This window comes from Tupaia chinensis, unplaced genomic scaffold, assembly GCF_000334495.1.
Source record: "Tupaia chinensis unplaced genomic scaffold, TupChi_1.0 Scaffold000232_1, whole genome shotgun sequence".
Classification (NCBI taxonomy): domain Eukaryota; kingdom Metazoa; phylum Chordata; class Mammalia; order Scandentia; family Tupaiidae; genus Tupaia; species Tupaia belangeri.
In genome coordinates, this window is record NW_006159708.1 from 1128817 (window position 1) to 1142959 (window position 14143).

At 36.4% G+C, this 14143-nt stretch overlaps 1 protein-coding gene across 3 annotated transcripts in view; it reads right to left on the minus strand.

The window, feature by feature from the left end:
• The window catches only part of IPO11 (importin 11), a 229725-nt gene that overhangs the window by 41114 nt on the left and 174468 nt on the right, over positions 1–14143 (minus strand). Inside the window, exon 28 of one of the 3 annotated variants that reach the window (XM_027771806.1) lies at positions 2935–3014. The exons of the other annotated variants lie outside the window; for them this stretch is intronic. Coding sequence (XP_027627607.1) covers positions 2993–3014 — 22 coding nt within the window. The 3' untranslated portion in view covers positions 2935–2992. Of the gene's footprint in view, positions 1–2934; positions 3015–14143 lie in introns of those variants that run through there. 3 annotated transcript variants of the gene reach the window in all.

Genomic DNA, 14143 nt, shown 5'->3' on the forward strand with positions numbered 1-14143 from the left:
GATAAAAATAAGAACTTATAGTAAATGGTAGCAAAAATATGGAAGTCTTAAGAATGGTAACGCTTTGGGGCTAGCAAGTAAGGTACTGAACTCCCACATATGCAACCGTGGTTCAATTCTGGACCTGGTGGTTTGAAAAATCACGCCAGGTGGATGTGGATGTGCACCCAAAATCCCAGGAGGAGGGTGGAGAAGAAGGGACTGCAGCGTGGCCATTTCCCCTATGGGGTGATTTCTCACTTTCCCCTCACTGTCTCTGTCTCTCTCATACATGCATACGCGTCCTATGGCAAAAACCTTAAAATACAGAATGGTACACTTCTTTAGCTAATTATTTTAGAACATTTGGTTTTAAATTAGCTATTTTTATTTTGAGAGATTTTTGCTATAGGCACATGAGGTCAATAAAGAGACGAAAGTGAGAAATCACCCCCCTGGGGGAGATGGCCACACTGCAATCCATTTCCTCTATTCTCCTCTCAGGATTATGGGCACACACACCTAGTTTGAGTTTCAAGCTGCTGGTTCTAGGACTCAAACCATGGTCAGTCACATGAGAGTCCAGCACCTCAACTACTATGCTACCTGTTAGCCCACAATTTAGCTATTTTAAAATAAGGTTGCCCAAAATATGAAATACAGGAATTGTAGCAACAAATTACTACGCATAATATTACTTCAATTGCATCTTACAATTACATCTATTTACACTGTGCAAACATAGAAGTGAAATGTGAGCTAGCTAACATTTTTAAAGTAGCTCCTGACAAAGACTGAAAAGCACACTAATGAATACCACTGTGTACATCTGTAACTCCAGGTATAAACTGATACAATTAAAGTTTCCTAGTTGAATATAAATCAATTAGAAGTTATATCTAAAAGTGAAAAAACTGATTTTCTGAACTGCCTTCTTTGAATTTGGGGATCTGAAGACTGAGATAGTTTATCATGAATTTTTCTGAACTTCAAATAGCTAAGCTGCGCTGATCTTGTGTATTTTTTTTATGAGTATATTATTTAAGTAAGGAAGAAGGGTACGGAGCGTTTTTTTTTTTACCTTTTACTTTTACCTCTTTATATTTCTGCACTGTTTGAATCCCCCCATATGCATATGCTTTTAGTAACTAAAGAAAATTTTAGAGTCCTAAGAGCTGGTAAGACACAAGGAAGAAAATAAATATATTATTTAAAATGTCTATAAGATAGAAAAAACTATGCTTTTCTATAATGAAACAAATGATTTAAGAAAAATTAATTAAAAGATATTTATGTTTTCTGATAAAATCACAATCAAGGGTAAATTTTTAAATTAGCTGTTGGGAAAAAGTGAACATTGTTTGAAAACTCCTGAGGTGGGGGACTGAGTTTTTGTTTATAATTTCTAATACATCTCAAAACAATCTCTCAGTCCCTATCTATTTTTCTCTGGGTTGCTCTGTGCATGTGGTCCCCAGACAAGCAACATCCCCAAACTTGTTACACTGAAAGTTCCTAGGCCCCACTCCAGACCTACAGGGAAGGACCAGGAGTGGTGGGACAGTGAACTGTGTTTCAGCAAAACTTCCAGGTGATCACAACAACACAACACTTTACCATGTTACAATATAAATTTGGTAATTATCACTTGGTTTAAATACAGATTATTTTAGGCAAACTTTATATGAATAGAACTTAACTCGCAATCACAAAAAATACAAACTTGGGAAAAGGATAGACAGAAACAAAAATGTCACAAGTTATAGAGAATTAGGAAGAGTTAAACTGTCTCTCCCTAGATTTTCTTATGTATGTAATGTATTGGATCACTGGGGAAGTCATGATGTATTTTTGCATAGAAAAATCGAAAAATACATCATGACTTTCCCAATTACCTAACAGATAATACTGCCTCATAAGACTGTTCGTGAATTAAACATGAAGTGTGAAGTATTTAGCATGTGCTTCATACACAGAAAAGTTGACTGTTAATAAAACTTAATGCAGTACCTATCAAAGAAAATAACTTGCCAAATTAACACAAAATTCACAAAATAAAACCACTTTAATAATGCTATGCTCATATAATTCATTGTTTCTAAATAAGGTATATAATTCTGTAAGTAAGCTTCGATTTCACTTATGTCCATAGCACTATCATTTAATCATCAATATGTAGTAGAGTTATAAAGCAGAATGTTCAAAGAGAATGACCTGTGCCTCATCCTCAGGAACGATTTGTTTATGAAGCTGAATCTGCTCCAAACCAGGGCTTTCTAGAGAATTTGGGGGAACTGAGGCAGTTACATTATACCTTGCAGACTGATAAAAGCTGTAGTATTCAAGTCTATTTTCCCCTGAGTTTTCTGATGCCTTCAGTTTTTGTTTAAATTGAACAACTTTATAGATCAAAAAAACTATTAAAACACACGCTAAGATGAAAAAAACCAGCAAAATGTCAAAAGCTTCATTCAACTTCTCAGCTTCTTGGTTACAAATGAGAGATGTTTTCCCTGACACGGAGGCAACATCGGTCGGAAGAGCATTGCTTTTTTCCAAACTCAAGTTAACAGAAGAAGTAAGCTGTATTTGCACAGGTAACACTGCAGTAGTCTCTAATGAATTACCAAAGGTATTCTCCTGGAAAAATCTACTGGCAGGTGAAGTGCGAATTCGTTCCCAGAAAGTAACACCTTCAGTTTCAGTATTTTCCAAATGTTTCCCATTTGTTGTTACTTTGTGCCAAGCCATCATGAATGCAGTGGTCTTGTGTTGAATATGAAGAGATTTTACAGCCCAAGAGCTGGATACATTTGGCGAAGATGTAACACAATTTGTAGTGTCAGTCCACTTAATGAAAGGTAATGCTCTGCCATGCATAGAAGGGGGATTCTGACAACAGATGTTTATAGTAATGGCTGAAGCCACTAGCCAGTCTTGAAGGCCCAAAAGTTTGCAGTTACATTCCCAGGGATTAGAATCTGTCTGGAGATGAGTCAGTGAAGACAATGGCTTAAGGACCCTTGGATGTAAGTCTGTAAGATTATTAAATGACAGATTAAGGATCTTCAAAGACGCTCCCAATTTTTCAAATGTAGTTATCAATGCTGATTATTCTGTTTGTGTCTAACTTAAGGTAAATTAAATTCTTTAACAAACTAAACATACGAGAATTTATATTTTCTAAGTCATGACTTAGTATCAAATGTTTAAGATTATTAATTCCACTAAAACCCATCCCTAGCAATATTTTTAATTCTTGAGTTTTTCTGTAGAGATATTCCAGGTTGACAAGTCCTTTAAATGCGAAGGGCTGTATAGCTTCAATATAGCTATGAGACAAAAAAAGTCTCTTTAAACTCTTAAGGACTGCGAAAGCATCCAACAGTACTTCTGTCAAATTACTACCTTCTAGATACAAAGGTTTCCAAGATGTTGAAAATCTGAGTCTGATAGCCTCAAAATTTTATTGTTTGATAAATCAATTGTCCACAGAGCAACCATACCAACAAAGGGACCACTTCTGGGGACAGTGAGCAGATTCATTTGCAGATTTAGGGACTAAACTGACACTAGATCATTAAATATTCCTTTTGGAACAAAAGGTACTTCATTAGACTGTATATGTAAGTTACGGAGATTTGAAAGTCCCTTAAAGATTCCAGAATCTAAGCATTTTATAAAATTATTATTTACATATAGAAAATACAGATGCTTCAACTGAACAAAGGCTTTGGGATATACATACACAATGCTAGAATTATCCAAATACAATGCTCTAAGAAAATGAAGTCCTGTTAATTCACTTTCACTTATATGAAAAATACTATTTCCAGTCAGTTACAAAAAAACTGTACTTTCAGGAAAATTCTTAGGAACACTTGAAAGACCTAATTTAAGCAGTTAATTTGTCTCCCAGTGCAGAGCTGGCAAAGAGATGAATATCCAAGTATCTCTTTATGAAATAATAGCACAAGATAACACCTAACAAGTAGAGCTAGTTGTAAGCAAAGCAGTGAAAACAATCTACACACAGCCTTGTTCTTAGCTTTTCTGTTCATATGAGAGATGGCTATAAAAAGAGAAAGTAAAACTTAAAATCACCAAGAGTTCTTAAAATGAAAGTTTTATAATACTTCTTTATTCTATTTTAATTAGAATCAGCCAATAACACTAAATATTATAAAGCATACTATGGTGATGGCATAAAATAACAAGAATTTGGAATATGTCCTAGAATTATTAACACCTTTGGGTCATTAACCCGCTGTTTGACAAAATGGTCACTGAAATTTAATAAACTGCAAAACAAAATGTTTGCTACGGTAATTAAAATGTTATAAGTGATTATAAAAACGGAGACAAATCATGTAAGGATTACTTTGGATATAATATGTCCCTTTATCAAATTAAAGCCTAATATCAAGTAACAACAGGATTTATTAAAATACAAATTCATTACAGAAAAATTAAACTCTCTTTAGTTTCTCACACACCTAAATTATTTTCCATGTCAGCTGAAAGTTCAAATTAAAAAAATCTTACCAAGAATAGGAAAATTCATATATTATTAACACTTAGCTGGTTCATGTAAAGGTTTTCTTCTTAAATTTGAAGAGCAGCATTACTAAACTCCCATTCTTTCTGTAACACTGTTGACCTCCACTTTTCTTTTCCCTGTAAAGTCCCAATTTGCTCAGGAAATGCCACTTTTCACACAGGTTCCTCTACAGTCAGTGTGTAAAATAGAGGTTGCCATGGATACAGGAAACAGAGACAGGAAGTAATTTTATCTGTGTTTCAAAAGTATTGTTGAAAGGAAATCTCAGGGACTTATTTGTTCAGAATGTAGTTAGTGTTTCCCTAATGCACATACCTAAAGACCTCCTATCATTTAAAAATGAAAAGTTTTTTTTTTTTAAAAGTATACCTTTTTAGATATTTAGACTCTAAATATCATGGAATCTAGCTCTCAACAACGGATAGCTATTAGGACCAGCAGTTAGTATAATGGCTATGTCGCTGGACTCCCATGTAGCCGACTGCGGTTCGAGTCCCAGACCTGGTGGCTTAAACTCACGCCGGGCGATGTGTGTGCGTGCCCAAGATCCCAAGAGGAGAATGGAAGAGAAGGGATTGGAAGGGAAGAATTTCTTGCTGTCTCTCTTTCTGGCAAGCGCACGAGCACTATAGCAAAAACCTCTCCCAAAAAAAACAAGAAAAAGAAAAGAAAAGAAAAGAAACAACGGATAGCTACTGAATGGAAAAATCAAGTTGACATAAGATAGATACAGAGTAATATAATTTTTGGTTGTTTTTGTTTTTGTTTTTTAAGTTTCTGTTACTGGGCACATGTGCTCATCAGACAGAGTAAGACAGAGATGGAGAGAAATTACCCCCCAGGAGAGATGGTCACACTGCAATCTCTCATTCTTCACACTACTCTTGGGATTTTGGACACGAATGAGCTGCTTGGCATGATTCTCCAGCTGCCGGATCTCAGGCTCACACTGTGAAGCTGGCCATGTGGAATCCAAAGCCTTAACCTCCATGCCACCTGCTGGCCCCTATTTCTGTGCATTTTTAAGTGAACTTTTTATATTGTTTTGAATACATATCAGGGACGTCAACATTATGCTTGATGCTTTAAAAAAAAATCTGTAAAAACAACAAATAATTTAGAATGGTAAATGCAAATGTTTGTTAAGATTATCCTCTGTGTTCTTTTTTAATTTTTCAAAATACTTTTTGGTATATAAAGTATTACAGGGCCAGCTGGTGGCATGGTGATTAAGGTGGCGGGATCGCATATGACTGGACTGAGTAGTTCAAGTCCTGGACCTGGAAGCTTATAAAACAAGCCAGGTGCATGTGTGTGTGCACCCAAAATCCAGGGAAGAGAAGGGACTGTGGCTTGGCCACTCCCTTTGGGGGATTCTTTCTCATCCCCCGACCCCATCTCTCTCCAGTGAGGGCATACACCCTATCATAAATTTTAAAAATATGTGTTAAGTACTACAAAACATTATCTTAATATATTAAGGTACATGCTTTGGTTTGTAAGATGATATAAAGATGCATAGTAAATAACTGACATTATCTTTGCAAGAAAAGTTAGGGAGAACTTATATACATTTAAAATATCTGTAGTTTTATATATATATATATATAAACACAATATAAATACACTTGAAAATATCTGTATTTATATATATATATATACACGCAGTATAACTCTCTTGGTATTAAGGCAGATTTATTTCATATCAAGATAATAGTTGCTTTAGATATTATTATTTCCATATTCATGTCAAATATTTATTCATTATAATACACAGCAGTACCTTTCTATGGCTATAAAAAAAATCAGAGGTATGTACTGAAAAGCAGATCTCTATCAAAATGATTTATGATTCTCACAACTGTCTTTTTGGCTGGCTATTGTTATGGCTATTTATAAACAAAGACACCCAGAAACAATAAAACAAATTACAGAAATAACAGAACTAGAGATATGGGCAGGCTTTCTCAAGTCTGTTTTGTTTTCAAATACATACAAAGCTAAATGAAGCAAATTTCATGGATTTTTCAACTGCATCATACAACTTTAAGAAGTTGAGAAAGACTCAGAAAAGGCTCATCAAAAATCAGTAGAAAATTTAAAGAGGGAAAACAACAAGGCAGCAAGGTCAGAGCATTAATTAATTTTGTCTTCTATTCCAGAAATATCCAAAGCAGACAAAAATGCTTATTATTAGACCTCAGAAGTAAAATTTTTATGAAAAATGACAGAATAAAAAGAATTTCATATTTCTCACGTAAAAAAATGGGAAACTAAAGTGGCTGCAATGGAACAAAATTTAGGCTGAAGTCATAAAAATTCCAATATCCAACAAACTTTTCTTGTTCACCTATGAGTTGATGCTCTTAGAGATAAGCAATCACCATTAGAGAATATCCACAGAAATCAAGGTAGATGAGGGAGGGAATTGAGAGGTGTCTTCACTTTACATGCTATGGCCATACCACTAACTAGGGGAATAACTGACCACTCATGCTTTAAACTAGAACTCTTAATTTCCTGACCACACACTACACTTATTGGAAGGCACAATTTCCTGTGCTTTGACTGAGTACGGCCATTTCAGAGCAATTAATAATCTGTAAATCTTTTCATGAGCTTTAAATCTTGTAACATGCTTTGTCAATCTTCATATGATCTTCAATGTGTAATAACTCTCTCCAGTCTGAATTCTAATATTTTGATTTTGCTCTGTAGTAACATAGCAAAATGCTTCCTTATAATCTACTTGTGAATCATTCCTACTAATATATATATATATATTTTTTTTTTTGAGAGGTTTTTGCCATAGGATGCGAGCACTCGCAAGACAGAGAGAGAGAGAGACAGAAAGTGAGAAATTACACCCCCTGGGGGGGGGTGGCCACACTGGAATCCCTTCTCCTCCGTTCTCCTCTCGGGATCATCGGGCACGCATGCACACGCACCTGGCGTGAGTTTTAAGCCACCAGGTCCGGTACACGATCGCAGTCGACTACATGGGAGTCCAACAACATAGCCATTACGCTTACTGCTGGTCCCAAGCTGCATCTTGAGACTAGGTCCCATACTAATTTTCATTATTATTTCTGAACACTATACTTGACCTCCTAAATGGGTTTCCTTCTATTTTCTTTCAGGAAATAGATCAACTGAATTATTTTTCTCTCATTCTTGTCACTGAGCCTTCTTACATACTGCCTTTATCTTCAAATAATCTTATGCTCCTGGTATCAACAAGAATCTATAGTTTTTAAATTCAGATTTTGCCCTTTTAAGAGTAAGGATGCACAAATAAGAGAACAATTATATCTATTACCATCTTTTAAATGTTTACGTTTTATATATATTTGAATACATAGCATCTAATGTAAACCAAACAAGAATAGCTTTCATATATGGTTTCAATAGTAGTTACTGATCTTATGGACCTCAAAAGCAATGTATTGGGTTTCAGACAGTGGAGCAGTGAAAAAATGTGATCCTCTATGAGACTGCCCATATTTAAAGCTCCCAAGTTTGCCTCCAGAGATCTCCCTGACTGTGCTGGGCATGTGCGTGTCCACCATACAGAGCTAAGGGTTAGATCAAGGTATCAAAGCCCGGCTGGGGGTGCTGTTTCTCTATATCTCGCTATGTTTCTCTTGCTCATGGACTTAAAAATTTTTTTTAAAAAGGCTGAAGAAAAACTTACTTATGGACCCTATAAATCAAGAGAATCAAAATCTGAAATGGAATTTACAATTAAAAAAATACTCTAGTATTTTAATTCTCTAGTATTCCAATATGGGTACAAAACCTGAATCTAACTCATAAAACATCACACAAATCCCAAATGAGGACCATTCTATTTTATTATGGGGTAAAGGAGTTGGAGGCAGACGAAGAAAGAAGCAAAGGGAGAAGAGACAGAAAACGGGACTGCAGTCTTTAAAAATGTTCATCATAAGAAAAAAAGACTGAAGAAATGATATAAGTAAAAGAGACTATAAACACATGACAATTAAATATGATATTTGGGGGAACCAGCAGTTAGCGTAATGGCTATATCACTGGACTCCCACGTAGTCAACCATGGTTCGCGTCCTGGACCCGGTGGCTTAAACTCACGCCGGGCACGTGTGTGCCCAAGATCCCGAGAGGAGAATGGAGGAGAAGGGATTGCGGCGTGACCATCCCCCCGGGGGGTGATTTCTCGCTTTCTGTCTCTATGTCTCTCTCTGTCTGTCTGGCGAGTGCATGCGCCCTATAGTGAAAATCTCTCCTCCCCCCAAAAAAAAGTGATATTTGGGGACCAGCAGATGGCATAATGGTTACATTACTGGACTCCCACGTAGCCGACAGTGGTATGAATACCGGGCCCAGCAGCTTAGAACTCATGCCAGGTGCACGTGCATACATGCCCAAAATCCTGAGAGGAGAATGGAGAAGAGACTAAATATGCTCCACCCCCGCTGGGGGTTGATTTCTAGTTTTCTGTCTCTCTGTGACTCTGTCAAAAACAATCTTTCTAAAAAAATTACCTTAAAAAATAAATGCAATATTTTAGCCTAGACTGAAACACTGAATAAAGGCCATGATATGTGCAAGTTACACACAAGAAATTCAGAAAATAGAGCATCCAGTCATGCATCTACTGGATAGTGCATGCACACACGTGAATGATAAAATGAATGGTACAGAAATCAGCAATGGGTAATTCTGAGTAAAGGTCACATGAGTATCTTCTGTATAGTTCTTGCAGTGATTCTGTGAAGTCATTTCTAAATAAAAATATCATGTGATAGCAGTTATACTTTCCATATAAAATCTATGTATGTTACTGTCAGGAAATGGCACAATGTCTAAGATATCAAGTGTATTTTAATAGAAACCATTTTTGTATTCTTACAGCATGGAAAAACAGTACGAACTTTCTATGTTCAAATGTCAGCAAGGGAATCATCTAAGAAACTGTTAGGTACAAATCTACTGATGAAATGGAAAAAGAAACTATGGATGAACAGCATAAAATTTCTCAAATATGCATATAACTTTAGAGCTTTAAAAACAAAGTGATTCTTCCTAATGATATACTGGCACTCAGACACTTCAAAGATAATTAATTTATTTTGGGTCCAGCAGTTGGTACAATGGCTGTGTCACGGGACTCCCATGTAGTCTGACTGCAGTTGGGTTCCCGGACCCGACCGAGTTTATGTGCATGTGTGCCCAAGATCCCGAGAAGAGAATGGAGGAGAAGGGACTGTGGCATGGCCACCCCGCCCCGGGGGGGGGGGGTGGAGGGTGAGTTCATGCTTGCTATTTGTCTTTCTGGATAGAGCACACGCCCTATAGCAAAAACCTCTCCAAAAAAGAAAAATTATTTATATTGACTTGCTGTACATCTTTTTGGGACTTAAGATACTTTTAAGGGACTAATTCTTCCCTGTAGTGAGATTTCACAAAAATATTTTTAATTTCTTCATGCTAGTTCTTGTTACACAGTCATTTTGAGGAACAAGATTTCTACAATTTTAGGTACCATCACCATAATCACAATAGGATGACAAAATTCCTTCCTGTACATAGTTTTTACACAGTTTTATACTGTAAAAAACAGTAAGTAAAACTTACTACTCAATTGGAGGGCTGTTCTAATTTAGAAAAAAAAAAATCAGAGGTAAATTAAAAATCCGAGTACTGGGACCAGCAGATACCATTAAAGTAACATTGCTGGACTCCCATGTAGTCAGACCAAAGTTCAAGTCCCAGATCAGGTGGCTTAAAACCCACACTGGGTATGTGTGCGTCTAAAATCCTGAGAGGAGAATGGAGGAGAAGGGACTGATGTGTGGCCATCCCGCCTTATGTGTTGGGGGGTGATTTCTTGCTTTCCATCTCTCTGTCTCTCGGGTGAGCATGCATGCCCTAAAGCAAAAAACCTCTCTTTTAAAAAGAAAGGAAAAAAAAGAAAGAAATCAGAGTATCATTCCAGTCCCTAGTGCCAAGTAAAACCTCTGGAACACTAATTGCTCCTCCGACACTATCCAACACTTTTTAGATTCTGCTGAGACAATTTAGCAATTTAGGTTCTCAACTATTTACATTGAGTATCCCTCACTTGAAATGTTTCAGATTTTTTTGCCTTTTTAAAATATTTGCATATACATAATGAGATATGTTGGGGATAGGATCCAAATCTAAACACGAAATTCATTTATGTGTCATAGACATGTTATAAACAGAGCCTAAAGGTAACTTTATAAAATATTTGGGTATTGCAATATTTTGACGGTGACCCTTCACATGAGTTTAGGTGTGGAATTTTTTAACTTATGGTGTCATGTTAGTATGCCAAGTTTTTGGATTTTGGCAGCCAGTGACACAGTGGTAAGGTTCAGTGCTCTGCCAGAAAATCTAACATGAAATTTCTGGTTCAACTCTGGAGACCTCCCTGAGTATGCTGGGCATGTACGTGCCCACAATCCAGGGCTGGCTAATGGCTGGAGATAAACTGTGTAGTAAAGTCCTCATTGGAGGTGCTGTCTGTCTCTCACTCTCTCATTTGTGGAAAAAATAAATAAATGAATAAAAAACAAAATTTTTAGATTTCAGACCATTACAGATTTCAAAATTTTGGGATTATAGATGCTCTATGTGAACTGGAATTTCCCTTTCCTGTATTACCATTCCATTTTGATGGCTCTTATTTTATGTATGAGTCTTCACAAATTTCATAGAAATGCCTATCATTAAAACAACAATGGATGAATTTCAGTATATTTTTAACCAAAGTAAACTTGTACTTTAATTCCATTTTCCACAAGCTTTTCAAAGTCCCTTTGTTGACCAACTCCCAGTTAATCATAATCCTGACAATTTTCAAAACACACAAACACATGGATACATGAAAAAAAAGAAAAGAAGAGGTAATAATAATCTAATAAGTCCATGATGGAGCAAGTCTCTTCCAATAACTATACATAACCTTTGTGAAATGATTCATTTTCTTTTCTTAAAGGCAATGTAATAAGGCCAGCCTCGTGGCCTTGTGGTTGAGAGCTGGATCCCAGGTGGCCAACCATGGTCTGAAACCCAGCCCCAGAAGCTTGAAAAATACACCAAGTACCTATGCATGCATGCTCAAAATTGAGAGGGGATGACGATGTGACCTCTACCAACTGAGGGGTGCTTTCTCTTTTCTCTCTCCTCTCTGGCAGTGCATGTGCCAATGGCAAAAAAGAAAAAAAAAAATCCAAAGACAATATAATGAAATAAGAGAAGCTATAAGAATGAAATACTGTACTGAATACAGGGAATAGCATATGGAGTTAAGAACATAGGTTTTGGAGTCACTGGTGATATTTTGAGGATAATACTTATCTAATGATCTTAGCTATTATAAGAAAGAAGCACTACAATGCAATGGGCTGCCTTAAGGAGCAGGGACTTCCTATGAGCCAAGTGTTCAAATGGAAACTGAATGAACATGTTTCAGAGATGCAATGGAAGGAAAGTTCATCAACAAGTAAAAATAAATCTAAATAACCCAAGAGCAATTTTCAACATTAGGCACCAATAGATGATACTAAAGACCATCTACTGATAATATGAATGGGCAAAGGTATATATAAACCGCTGTAGAGGCATCTAGGGCTTCATAATACCATCTATGTTAGGCATGACAATGAACAAATTTACTACTATGTGAAAAACAATTTGGAACCATCCTATTTTTATAACTGGAAAGTGGTAACTGCTTCTTGTGACCTCAACTGGTCATCTTTTCATGGCTGGCCCTTTAAGAATCTACATAGCTTGGATCTGCTAGCACCTCTGTCATGTCATTTGTTATTTTGGCAGGCAAAGATAGAACTCTAATAGTCAACACCCATCAATCAATGTCTGGTCATAGATAGCACAAATTTCCAATTTTTTTTATTAGTATTTTAGGATTGATATTAGAAGACAACGGGGAGAGCATTTTAGTTCTACTATGTATTTAAGGGTAAACTGAATTTGTATGGGACATAAAAACCAATTTCCATACAAATCCTAAGGTGGGAGAATAAAAGTATTTTAATACTTCAAAAACTGTGGCACTTTTCATTTGGACACTTAAGTTTTCAAAGGGTTGTAAAACCTTTAAATCAAAAGTTTTATAAATTATTATAATTCTCCAATGAAAAAACCACACAGGTCAGGTGCAGTGACATCCAGCAACTTAGGAGGGTGAGGCAGAACAGAATAGTGAATTCTAGGCCAGCCTGGGCAATTCAGTGAAACGCTGTTACTTAAAAAACAGAACAAAGGACCCGCAGTTGGCATAATGGGTATGTCACTGGACTCCCATGTGATTGACTGTGGTTCGAGTCCTTGACCCAGTGGCCTACACTAATGCCGGGCGCGTGCATGCATGCCCAGGATCCTGAGAGGAGAATGGAGGAGAAGGGACTGTGGTGTGGCCATCCCCCCTGGAGGGTGATTTCTCGTTTTCTGTCTCTGTGTCTCTCTCTGTCTTTCTGGCGAGCACATGTGCCCTATAGCAAAAACCTCTCAAAACAAAACAAAACCTTGCCCAGTTAGCTTGTGAGTGCATTAACTTATTAAGCATTTGGAAATTATTTCAAAATGGAGAGATACGGTGTCAACTATAACTAATGTAGAATACTTGATTTAGACATTTGTTAATTTCAACATGCTCCACATGTTAAAAAATCAAGTTCTAGAGTTAAAAATTTACACTTTTTTCTTTTCCATAAAACTGCTTTGTATACAGACAAAGGCAGTGAACGTGCAATTGTGGTACCAACTGTTCATCTTCCTATCTTATTTTAACTAATGCCTGGAAAGAAAACCAGTCCATAAATTCACAAGAACCAAAACATAAATATGCACAGACTAGTCAAAAAATAAAAACATTAAAAGCTACATCAAAGAGGGTTCCCCCTCCAGTATGATTAAAATGATCAGAACTAATAATTATAAAAATTGTACTAAATCATATAGAAAGAATGAAAGCACACATAATTGAAGATTATTCTTTTAAATTTCTAAGGGTATCTATTTCCTTTGAATCATACATTCAAGGGATGGATGGGGAACAGAACCTTAATGTCTGAGGTCCTGAAATTTCAACGTAATCTTATTCATGTTTCTATTTTTCATACATAACAATGAGGCATGGAAATAGTCACTGTTCAATACACTCTTTGAGGATTGCTCACTTTATGGTCAATTGGCAAAATAAAAATTCTGAACAGCTTTCCTTCCTGTTACTTCACTGTCACTTTCTACAAATTACTACATTTAGAAAATACAAACTAGGTTAGAAATAAGCTCAAGCTGCTTGCTGAGAAAAAAAAAGCAACAATAAAAGCAACTACTACGAAACGAAAACCCAAGATGGTAAGTTCCATGAGGGCAAGGACTACATTTGTTCTGCTCCCATTGTCTAGCATGCTGCAGATATTCAAGTATTTGATGGGAAGAGGGAGAAAGGATCATTCACTCAGGGTGCCTTCTGCCACTCAAATCCTGTGCTGAGTATACTGCAGGGCACACTGAATTAGATCAGCAAGGGTCTGATAATCCCATTTCTCAAATTTAAAGAAATGGAGG